Genomic DNA, 12,717 nt, shown 5'->3' with positions numbered 1-12,717 from the left:
CAGGCCCGTCTGGAGTTTGCCAGGGACCATCTGGATAATCCAGAAGAGTTATGGGAGAAAGTCCTGTGGTCAGATGAGACCAAAGTAGAACTTTTTGGTCTTAACTCCATTCGCCGTGTTTGGAGGAAGAAGAATGATGAGTATCATCCCAATAATACCATACCTACAGTGAAGCATGGGGCTGGAAGCATCATGCTCTGGGGGTGTTTTTCTGCACAGGGGACAGGACGACTGCACTGTATTAAGGAGAGGATGAACGGGCCCATGTATTATGACATTTTAGGCACAAACCTCCTTCCCTCAGTCAGAGCATTAAAGATGGGTCGTGGCTGGGTCTTCCAACATGACAATGACCCAAAGCACACAGCCAGGAAAACCAAGGAGTGGCTCCGTAAGAAGCATATAGACTATTTAAAAGCAAAATAACTGGTCTTTGAGGGTCAGAAATCAGGCTGAAAAGCAAGTGATCAAATACTTATTTGACACAGTAATTCACAATTAAATTTTAAAAAAATCATACAATGTGACTTCCGGATTATTCTTTTTAGATTCTGTCTCTCACAGTGGAAATGCACCTACTGTATGCTGAAAATTGTAGACCCCTCCATGATTTCTAAGTAAGAGAACTTGCAAAATCACAGGGTGATCAAATACTTATTGACCTCACTGTATATATATATATATATATATATATATATATATATATATATATATATATATATATATTGTGAATTTATAGACTGGCTAAAAGGTATGATTAAAATATTTTGGTGCAATAAAAATGAACCTCATAAATGTTTTGCTCCAGTTGTATAACTTAATGGACTATTACACACCCCCTTAACTAACGTTGATTGCAATATAATAGAAGGAATTTTAATCAGTGTTTTGTCGGCCCATGTGTCATATCTAATCAGACAACTCTCAGTAAATCTCAGTTTTACAATTTGAAGGAGTGTGGGAGAGGTTGCTAGTTTGGAATAGCTTGTCAGAGACATACAAAACTATTCTTATGATTGACTGGAAAGAGTTTTACAAGCTTTATGGTAGTATTGCATAGCCCATCAACGGGCACCACACCCTCAGAATTGATGCCTTGGGACAATTTTGCATAGTCTATCTAACTTCTGTTTTTTGTTTTTCAAGGTGGGAAGGAAACCAGAGACCCCAGAAGATACCCAGACAGACAGGCAGACAGAAAGTGATCTGTTTGTAGAACATAACTTCAACAAACAGTAACCTGAACTCAAGGTCAAACAAGGGACACTAGAAGTAAACCTCCTCACTGTGCCATCCTTGTGAAACAGATTTTTGGAAGGGAAATACAGAAGGGTTTTACAGTAAGTGAGGGCAGCGTGGAAGTGCTACCATCATCACCGTCATCACTGATGCAGCTTCCTGTGATGAAACACGCAAAAATGTAAGAAAAGAGATTTTTACGCTCCTACAAATTCAAATGTAGTAAAATTTTAAGTTGTTATAGTGTGTGTATATATATATATACAGATAGAGAGAGAGAGAGAGAGAGAGAGAGAGATTCATTACATGTAAAGTGAACAATTTGACATCTTTTTTGTTCTCATTTTGTACCACTGACCGTCATCACTAATGCAGCTTCCTGTTATGAAACACACAACAAAGTAAGAAAACAGATCTTCATGCTTTACTGCTAAAAACTAAAAAGAATCACCCCTTTAAAACAATCAAATTCTTTTGCTTGAAATGAAGGCAGACACAGCTTTTGTTTTATTCAACTATATTTTCTTGGTCGAACTTTTAACAGTGAAACTTTTACCAAGTGCGCGCCATCCTGTATGAATTTCAACTGTGATCATTTTGCATAGCTCAGTTTCAGTCCCTGGTAATGCAACTGAAGCAAGCAATCTGTGGGTGGCATGGCACTGTCAAAAGATCTCTGAGATAAAGTTGTGCACAGGCACAATTTAGGTAATGGATACAAAATATATTTAAAGGCTTTATCACTGCCCACTCTTCTACCTCATTTTTAAGAAGTAGAAGATATTTGGTAAACCACAAACCCTCCCTGGATCAGGAAGAACCGCCCAACCCCCAATGCAAAGTCTAAATGTGCAAAGCTTTGTCTGCCATTAAGAATGTGATTAGCTTCATCTGAGCAAGTTTATTGTATGAGTAATTTTAGGAGGGGGTGATCCTTTTCCAACTCAGTGATTGATTTTTACAATTTTTTTTCTGACATTTTGGTGTTATATATTTCAATTTGATGTTAAAAGTTGCACTAAATAACTTAAAAAATTGTTTATTTGTTATTGTAAAAAAAGTTTTACTTTTGTAATTTATTGCAAAATGTGAAACTCTCATATTCTAGATTACACCGATCATAAAAATAAAAAATCCAGTATCTCAAAATATTAGAATATTCCATTTTGAGTTTGTATAAATTACTATCCATACTGTGCATGCATAGTACTAAACTCATGATCTAGTTCTGTACCTGCATGGGAAAGACTGTACAGGGAAACAACAGGAATGACACAGCCTTAAGAAGATTGTCAAGCAAAGCCAATTCAATAACTTGGGAAAGCATTTTGTAGAATCATACTCAAAAAGACTTGAGGCTGTAATTGGTGCCAAAGGTGCTTCAACAAAATAAAAATTGTTTCTCATGGTATAAGAGTCCTTCAGGCCTTTTTTTTTTTTGGCAAATTCTAGGCGTCTGTCATGTGACTTTTACTGAGGAGTGTCTTCCGTCTGGCCACTCTACCATACATGTTAAAAGGTTTTTTGATGGAGTGCTGCAGAGGTGGTTGTTCTTCTGGAAGTTTCTCCTCTCTCCACAGAAAAAACACTGGAGCTCTTTTAGAGTGACCATTGGGTTATTTGTCACCTCCCTGAATAAGGGTCTTCTCCCACTGCCGCTTAGTTTGTCCGGCACCTGCACTAGGAAAACTCCTGGTGGTTCCTCCATTTATGGCTAATGAAGGCCACTGTGCTCATCTGGACCATCAACGCTGCAGAAATGTTTTTGTACCCTTCCCCAGATCTGTGCCTCGATTTGTCTTGGAGGTCTACAAACAATTCCTTGGACCTCATGGCTTGGTTTGTGCTCTGACATGCACTAGTAACTGTGGGACCTTAAATAAACAGGTGTATCTTTTGAAATGTCCAATTAACTAAATTTACCACAGGTGGACTCCAATCGAGTTGTAGAAACATCTCAAGGATGATCAGAAGAAAGAGGATGCACCTGAGCTCAATTTTAAGTGTGCTGGCAAAGGATGTGAATAATTATGTAATTTTTAATTTTTTAATTTTTAATAAATTTGCTAAGCTTGTAAACAAACTTTTTTCACATTGTCATTATTGTTTGTAGAATTTTGAGAAACATTAGTAATTTAATCCATTTTGAAATACGACTGTAACATAGCAAAATGTGGAAAAAGTAAAGCGCTGTGAATACTTTCTGGATGCACTGCAAAAATGCACTTCTGGTCCTAATCTAATCTACTCTATTTAATGACCAGGCTACCTCAATGGAGTTTTTCTTCCCTGGTGGAACAGGCATATTCCAGGACTCAAATTGTGAAAGAGTGGTTGCGTGTGAAGGAGCATGAGGAATCATTTTCACATATGAACTGGCCACCACATTATATACATGTAATCAAAGCTGTGATCAAGGTGATTGAGTGAAATCTTTTTTTTGGTCAGCAGTGTGTAAAAGTTTACATATCTTGGCAAAAAAATTTAAAATAAAATCTGCACTGCTCTAATGAGGTGGCATTGATTGACAATATTTAAAGTGTTAAAACATTATAGGATTAAATAATTACATTTGGTATTGCCATCAAATTTTATATTGTGAAATTAGAATAAAAATAATTGATAGTTATCATGTAATTTAGCTTTTGGATGCATTCAAGTATTTTTCCCTGATTGCATCATTCTGCTTGTCTGTGTTCATGGCATAAACTTTTATATTTAGCAATAGTTCAGTACAGCTGAGGCTATTTTGAAACCATTTTTCCAACAGAAAAAAAAATATATATGTTTAAAATGCCAAGTAGTTATTACATTTTTGTTTATTAAGTTTGTGTTAAAGGCAGTGTTAAACCGATGATCATGTGTGTATACCGAACATTTCAAATACGGTTATGATTATCCGTAGCACTTGTGTTTATAGCACTCACTTATATGCAATATTTACATTAACATAGATATAGTCTGCATTCACTGTTGCTTGTGGTTCAAATCCTTGTTTAAACTTAAATTTGTTCCCCATCATGATTACTTTTAAAGTAACTGAGTCAGAACATCTTCATGGTAGAAACATTGCATTTATTCAATTTCTTTCTAAAAGGAACACAGAATTAAATAAGTAGTCAGACAAACACCCTTTCTTGCAGTAGAAAAACACCAGTTTCCAGCCCTTTTATACAAACATACATTTTTCCATCACTAAAATAAACATAACTGTAGCTAACAAACATGAGCCATTTGCATTAAAATGATTCGCATTCAATCATTCACATTGACCTGTCTTTTTCCCCCCTCCACTAATGGAAGACAAGAAGCAAACAAGAAACACAAAAAACAAAGTCATAAAGACCAAATTTCTCCACACAATTTTATAATTGAAATTATTTCACTTACCAATGCTTGCAACATTCGCTTTAGTAACATTCGATATCCCTTATTTCATTGCCAACAGTAATGAAACAATGCAAAGAAACACTGGAATAATCAAAAACAGCAGCAAAACGGGGGGGGGGATGGAAGGGAGACATGACAAAGTCAATTGTATGTGCAATGCAAAGAATAGGAGAAGGAAAAGGTGCATTAATAATGATGCTTAACGATCAGCAGTATATTACACAGGTGCCCATAATGTACACATTTTAGATTATTGCTCCTGCTGTGCAAAGTGGCCAATAAAACGGTACCACAAAATACATCAACTTCAATATGAAGCACCTTCATGCTGTACCAAATTATTCCACTTGCGCATTTAGTTTAAAGGCATCTTACACAGTGCAAATTCCCCTATTCTTGTTTTTATGGAAGCATATCCATAAAAACAGCTACACTCCAAATGGAGGAAATGTTTCTCATCGATTGAATGCATGGTGTTTGAGTCACCACAGGGAAAAATGGATTCTCTCTCTGTGTTGCACACAAATCAAGTTCACAGAATAACTCCTGCTGTACAAAATTAAATTCATCAGAAAAGTACTGCACGATCGTAAAAATTCTGATGTGCAACTTGTTCTTGAAAAAGATCCCCAAAATGCCAATTTTGGGATTTGGCTGGCAGAAAAAGAGGATTTCTTTTCAAGAAACGTGTTGTGGTAGAGCACTTCCAACTTTGGAATTGCTTTAGTGCACAGAGGAAAAAAAATTATAATAATTTAATCGACTTTATTGAATAGTGTTAAAATAATTAGTATTTGACTCAAAATGACTAAAGATCAACTCACTTCAAAATCTGACAAAATCTTGAACACTCGACAGATTATATGAATGAGGAATACAGCCAGTATAGTCATTGTAATGGGCTTCAGCATTTCATTTTTCGTCATTTTAATGTTGACTTTTTAAATATATTTACTAGTACAAGTAATCTCACTACGTCTATCAATTCTGAGACAGCGTCTTGACTTCACTTTTTGCACCTCCTCCTAGAAGTGATTTAACATGTTTTTTGAAACCATTTTACATCACCATGTACCCTCACCAGTAGGGGGAGTTGTTTTCAATTCGCCCCCAACTTTGCCATTCTGGAAAGAAACCAGTAGAGGTCCTTGGACTTCCGAACTGATCAAACTCCATCTCAGGCCTTTTGCTAGTGCCTCCGTTTTCATACACTGTTTTCTGAGTGGCTTGTTTGGTCTGCCTGCTATCATCATCTGTATGCGTCAACCTGTAGTTCTTCCCGTCGTTATTATCCCAGTGTGTCTCATCATTAGCTTGGTAGGAGATGCAGAATTCCACCCGATCTTCATGCAACACTGAACTTGGCAGATCAATGGTAAAGGAGAAGGTGTCAATGTCTGCACACCCATAAACATTGTTCATATACACACAAGGAACGTCCGTGTGGCTTTTCCATGAATCAAACGTAATCCGGACATAAACAGACTTCTCAAAACTTACATTGCTAACTTTTAGCGTGCCCATGAGGGATTTGTCCTGAATTACGCAGTTCTCCAAACACACCAGGTTCTTCTTGAGACGGTTCCGAAAGTCCAGGTAGTCTGCTGCAGGCTGGGCGAAGTCCAAAACGAAACTCTGCTCTTTCTCTACTTTCAGGCCAACAATGGCATTTTCCAAGTCTGACATTTCAAACTGCAAGTCTGACGGTAACACTGGGTCTTCCTCAAAGTCCTTAAAGACGTGGATTGCCGTTAGCGACATGCCTTTGGAGTCAGCAAAAACCACTCTCTTCTTGGCTTTGCCTTTAGGACTTTTCCATCCTCGGTTGGTGGCCTCCACTTTAGTCTTCGAGCTGATGCATGATCTCAGTGGTTTGAAAGGCTTGACCAAGTTTCGGGACTTGTAGTGCTCGTAGGAACCAAGGAAGCTGCGAAGGGGCGGAGAGTGTGCCAGACAGATTCTCATGGCCACATCCACAGGCATGATCGGAGATGGCATCGGTCTAGGGTTCAAGATGTGCAAAACTCTGTTTAAAAAAGAAAAAAGGCATTAAATTAAATTGAGACTACGTGAGAAAGTCTGCAAAAAATATATTTTATTTAAAGGTTGTGCAGGTTAATTTTTGGAAGAAAAAGGTCAATGCAATCATGTAAAAGGAATATCTTCAGCCTCATCCTGCAAATTGTTATATACAGTGTATATTCCACGTGTTTAGTAAAACAAACTTTAAAAAATTGAGACAATGAGACAAAAGACAAATATAGTAATGCTTGTTTGTTTTTTTTACTTTCAAGTCTAACCTCTTGCTTATTCTTCGCGTGGCAGTTATGTCATCAGGTTATATGCTGATTTAATCGATGCTGTTTTAAACACGAGCTGTGACGAGGCAAGACAAGTCTGCAGAGCTGATAGCGTTTTGTTTCACGTCACAGCAGCAGTGATTATAAACTCGCATACATCAGCAAGTAATGCTTATCCCTCACAAAATTTTATATATACACACACACACACACACACACACACACACACACACACACACAAGAGAATCGGCTCTTAAAATGTATTGATAGAAAACACTCTGCACACAATCACAGCTTTAAAACCTACTCACTCCACAGTCATGACGCACTCCGCTTACCTGGTGCAGTTCATCCGAAAGCGCGGAAATTGCCCTAAACAACACAAAAAACTCTTCTTCTCTCCCTAAAAAAAACCTAAACTACTTTCACCGAAAAAAAACAACACTCCTATTGTTTCGGCAAGCTTTTGGCCATGATAAAGCGCAAAAAGCAGAGTTAGTTTGGTCGGCACGCCCCCTCTCACAGCTCAGCTGCGCAGTAAATGTGGAGCAGATTTCAACCGCTTCCCTAACTCTTTTTGTGCGCATGGGCTTTGTGGTCTAATCATATTGACCAATAAGGAACCAGAAAAAAAAAGCGCTTAACCAATCAGCGTGCGAAAAAGAATCACTCGCTGCGTGCGTGCTAGAGGAAGTGAGCCAGTTAGTGAAAGCCGGAAGAGTTTCTGAACAGAAGGACCTCTGCTGGAGTTGTAGTGAAAAATAGTACCAAGCTTAAATTATACTCAGAATAAATTTCTTTATCATAATAATTCTCACTCACACTCACTCATCTTTTATACCGCTTTATCCTGTATTCAGGGTCCTGGAGCCTATCTCAGGAGGCTTAGGGCACCAGGCAGGGTAGACCCTGGACAGAGTGCTAATCTATCGCAGGGCATACACACACTCATTCACACACTACAGGCAATTTGAGGACACAAATTTGCCAGACCTGCATATCCTTGGACTGTGAGAGGAAACCGGAGTACCCGGAGGAAACCCACCAAGCATGGGGAAAACATACAAACTCCACGCACACAGAGACGGGAATCGAACCTGCCTGGGAATCATACTGGGACCCTGGAGGTGCAAGGCGACAGTGCTAACCACTACGCCACCATGCCGCCTTATAATAATTCTTCACAAATGAATAAAAAAATATATATACCTAAATCCAACAATTTTACTCCATCTCTTTCAAATGTACACAAACCACAGACCAGCTGTCTCTAGAAAGCTGTAAATGTATATAATGTGCATTACTGTACTTCCCACACTTTTTTAAAAACCAAAACAGGATTTTGATTAATTACAACACACATTACAACAGACTCCAAACATACCTGCATTTGCACAATTTCTGAGTCATGCACCCTGGCAGACGAGCAGCCGCAAAAGCAGACAGACCAAAGTTTCCCAAAGCTCTCCCTAGACTATATGGATTGCTCATTTCCGTGTTTTCTTTCGTAATAACACACCCATTATGAAATCTGCGTAGGCTTGTTCATAATCTGAAGTCAGGTGTAGCAGAATGAAGTACGCTAGGAAGATTGTTAATTGTCACTTAAGTCATTAGTAAATTGCGCCATAGGGTGTGTATAGACGTTCACAAGTCATGATGGAGAAAGTGCATATCCAAATTAGGTATGCTTTGTTTGATTTAAATTTAAGCATTTAAGCATTAAGCATTAAGCATTCAGGCCATGGAGCACATTAGGTGTACATTTGACCCCTTTTTAAGACACCACCAAGTAAAAAATGAGGAATCACACAAAATATATAATGCTCTTACTAAAAATTTAATTATTTCCCAGTGATGTCAGAAAAGTTAAACGCCCACGGCACACCTGTAATGAGTGATAAGAAACTGAATAATTATGCCACCATGCTCCAACTATCCAAACCTGCTGTGTGTTGAAACTGGGAAACGCTATAAACCAGGTGTTTTTAAAGTTAATATTCAAAAGTCCTGATGTGATTTTTATTCAAGGTCAAAGGTCCCAAATTGTTAGTAATAAGTAAATTACTTTTTAAAACCTGCACCTCATCCTTCAAGTATAAAGAAATCATGGAGAATTTCACCTGCTGATCCAAAAGGACCAAGAGCGTGAAGCTGATTAACTTTTCAGAAAGCTGCAACCAAGCTTTAACATGATATTGAGTGTGCAATAGGGAGCAGGGAGACAGTCAAAATACGAAGCACCTACACCTAGACAGAGAAATGACACTGACTCATCGTCTACACTGCTTTATCCTGTAAAGGGATTTAGGGCATGAGGCAGGGTACACCCTTGAGGACATGCCCATAGCTTACAGGGCCACACACACACACACACACACACACACACACACACACATAATTCGGGAATGCCAATCAGCCTAACCTGCATGTCTTTGGGCTGAGCTGGAGTACCCAGAGGAAACCCACCAAGCACAGGGAGAACATGCAAACATCGTGCACAAAAGCACGAAAAACTATACGTACGATATATTAAGAAAGTAGCACGGAGTGACACAACTATAAATTCCTGCTACCAGGAGTAATGTCTGGCAGAGTAGGAAAAAATGATAGACCACCGGATCCGAACCGGGGACTTAAAGTAACCCTGCTATAGAACAAAGGGTTCATTAGCAAATATTTTTAGGAGTTTAGAATACATGGATGCCTGTCAGAAATAAAGTTCTGCATAGTCCTTTCTTCAGGAATAGAAATTTTAATTTGTGATAACACACAACAAAACACACGATGCCCCCTACTGGTCTCAACTGTTAACGTGACAAAAAAAACTGCAAAAAACAGAAGTAAGCAAACAAACAACCAAACAAACTACTACTACTACTTATAATAATAAAATTAATTCTGATCGTCAATGGGGCAAATTAAAAACAAAAAATACTTAATCAATTTATGTCATGTGTTCCCAGATAAGTATCAAACTAGAATTAGAATGCATTATGATAAGATGGTTTTTGTTTCAGATTTCAGTGTTTATATCACCAGCACAGACTGCACTTGAGGTGTCTATAAATACTTTGGATAGTCTTAAATGAACTGGTCTGACCAGTTCAGTGTATCAGCATTATAATATCTGCTTTGATACCGTATGTTTCAGAAGTTATTAAACTTTAGAAAATGTGTTCCGGTTATGTACATAAATATACTGTATGTCTTGTGCATAGATATATTTCCTTTGCATAAATATCTTGCTTATCTCCAGCCTTGAAATGTTAAGCCATTTTGATACGAAAGTTGCTTACATAATGCTGCGAAGAATGTCCTTCGTTAGTGAGTATGTTGAACCCCTGGCTTGCCCAAACAAAATCATAGCTATAGTAGCTATGGGAAAAATACTTCTTAATTACCCAAAGGTACAAAGAAAACAAAGCAAAAACAAAAGCAGATTCCAATAGTATAGTAATTCTGTATTCTGTGATACACTGCTTTAAAAAATATCTTAAACAGAAAAAAGGAAAGAAGTAAAGGAAATGCACAATTTACCTTTAATGATGTTTATACATGCACTTTTTCCTGTAATGTTTTATCAGTGCTTCACTCAGAACATCCCCAATGATCACAGTTTACACAATGACCACAACCACAGCCTGCCCCAATACTTCAACAGACTTTCAAAACAGGAAGTTGGCTGTCACAGTGCCTGCCTTGTGTATTTGACTACAACATTGCTTAGAGCTTTAGCTTTATAGTAATAGCGTGTCTGAACATGTAAAAAAAAAAAAAAAAACTTAGTTCTGTTTAAGTTTTAGTGCCATTACATGCATCACATTTTCTACACACCATCTGCCAGAACTATGGGTTAAATTTGGTGTTCTGTTATAAATGCTGCCATGGCATTGAGAAAGGAATACGAGGGTATTGTTTTCATGGCAGATGGACGATATCCTAAATGAAAAGGAGAACAATACAGGGTGGGAGACCATTTCACTTTATATCAATAGCTGATAATTTGCCAGAATGCTGGCACTGAAAATTTGCCACACACAATGCACAAGGACTATTAATAATTAACCTTGCATGGAAAGTGAAGGAAAATATAAATTCGTTTTTAAAGCTGAAGAGCAGAGTTGCCTAAATAGCATACTAGTGCAATCTCAATCTTAGCCAAAAACCTGATAATTTATGTAGCTTTGTCTGAATGTCTTTGAAGTAATGAACTTTTATATGATATCTACATGTTATAGCCAAAAGTGCATGGATGCCTGCCCATGAAACTCATGCTCATATTTTTAAACATATTGCTCCATATTTAGTCCCACTCTTGTTTTTTAATCATTTTCACTCTTCTGGGAACTCTTGACACTAGATTTTAGGAGCATAGTTGCAGGGAATTATATGGTGCACTCAAGAAGCACAAACGCATACATAAGTCAAAGCACAAACATTACAGAAATACACTGAAAATACAAAAACACATACAAAAGTCAAAGCACAAACATTAAACTAATGTCCTGCAAATGCAAAAACCCATACTAAAACTAAAGGACGTGCAAAAAAATGTAACAGAAAACTGAGAAAAATGGAGTAAAAGAAATATTCTATGCCGAAAGTATTCCAGGACAGCAGGGTGACTGATGAGTTCAACTTGACCTTCTGTAGCATTTTATCTTTTGCATGTGCTTTCAGTTTTGTATTTGTTTTGTATATCCAGTGCATTCCCGTAATATTTGTGCTATGACTTTCATATGCGCTTTGTTTTTTGGTTGCCACTGTAGAATTGTCCTTTTAGCCACAAAAGCATTAACAAAGTAAAGGACTGAAGTCAGATGAGGAGGGCGCAGTCAGACGAGTTCTTCCAACCCATGTCTTCATGAACCATAGTTTATGCACAGGGGCATTTTCATGCTGGAACAGGATTGAGCCCCTGAGTTCTAGCAAAAGGATATAATTATGCTGCAGCATACAAAGTCCTCCAAAACAATTGTGTTCTTCCAAGTTTTTGGCAAAAGTGAGGGGAAGAAACACATTATTGGCAGTAATCTTGGCTGTGTATTCAGTATACTTGTACTAATTTTCAGTTGTAAAAACCTTGGATACAGTAAATCTAATCTGTTTGTGATTGTCATCTGGAAGCCTCTGTTGTAGAAGTACTGATATTGGCCTGGAGCCGTGCCTGATGAGGCTTAAAAGCTGACTTTAAAAGACATTTGGCTTGTACTGTAAATAGGACATTGCTCACCTCTGAGCTACATGGTTAACCACATAATCATATAAACTACAGTTGGACTATGCCTTTTTTCATGAAACGAACGACATTTCTTTCATGTACTTCATCATTACATTACATAAATATTGGTCATTTAAGCAGCCTTACATAAGCAGCTTTCAATTTAATACCAATTTCATGCGAAGTTAATTCTCTCACTCATCATCTATAATGCTTTATGCTGTATTCAGGGTTGCAGGGGGCCTGGAGCCTATCCCAGGAGACTTAGGGGATGAGGCGGGATACACCCTGACACAGGGTGCCAAACTTCATGCACACGGAGACGGGAATCGACCCTGGCCAGGAATCGAACCCAGACTATTGAGATGCAAGGCGACAGTGCTAACCACTACAACACCGTGCCACCTAAATTAATTCTCACCTTGGAAAGTATGTTAGTATGCACAGGAATAATATTGCTCACTTAGGTCAATATTGTAGACTTCTTACAGAACATTTAGGAGGCTCCCAGTACTTATCCATCACAATGAGTTAATACTGCATACTCAAGTGGTCAAATGGCCG

General features: G+C 38.0%; 1 protein-coding gene across 3 annotated transcripts; it reads right to left on the bottom strand.

The window, feature by feature from the left end:
• Nucleotides 1-4,293: 4,293 nt before the first annotated feature.
• On the bottom strand, nucleotides 4,294-10,667 carry ppp1r3cb (protein phosphatase 1, regulatory subunit 3Cb). Of its 3 annotated transcripts, none has more exons than XM_053512324.1 (2): nucleotides 10,470-10,667; nucleotides 4,294-6,655 (listed from the first exon to the last, which is right to left on the bottom strand). In XM_053512324.1, the coding sequence occupies exon 2, from the start codon at nucleotides 6,625-6,627 to the stop codon at nucleotides 5,707-5,709; it is 921 nt and encodes a 306-aa protein (XP_053368299.1). In that variant the 5' UTR covers nucleotides 6,628-6,655; nucleotides 10,470-10,667; the 3' UTR covers nucleotides 4,294-5,706. The 3 variants fall into 3 exon arrangements, with proteins under 3 accessions (XP_053368299.1, XP_053368297.1, XP_053368298.1); XM_053512322.1 differs by lacking the exon at nucleotides 10,470-10,667 and adding an exon at nucleotides 8,314-8,435; XM_053512323.1 differs by lacking the exon at nucleotides 10,470-10,667 and adding an exon at nucleotides 7,268-7,466.
• Between the last annotated feature and the right edge of the window lie 2,050 nt (nucleotides 10,668-12,717).

Source organism: Clarias gariepinus, chromosome 14 (genome assembly GCF_024256425.1).
Source record: "Clarias gariepinus isolate MV-2021 ecotype Netherlands chromosome 14, CGAR_prim_01v2, whole genome shotgun sequence".
NCBI classification, from domain to species: Eukaryota; Metazoa; Chordata; class Actinopteri; order Siluriformes; family Clariidae; genus Clarias; species Clarias gariepinus.
This window is presented reverse-complemented; position numbering and strand designations above follow the sequence as displayed.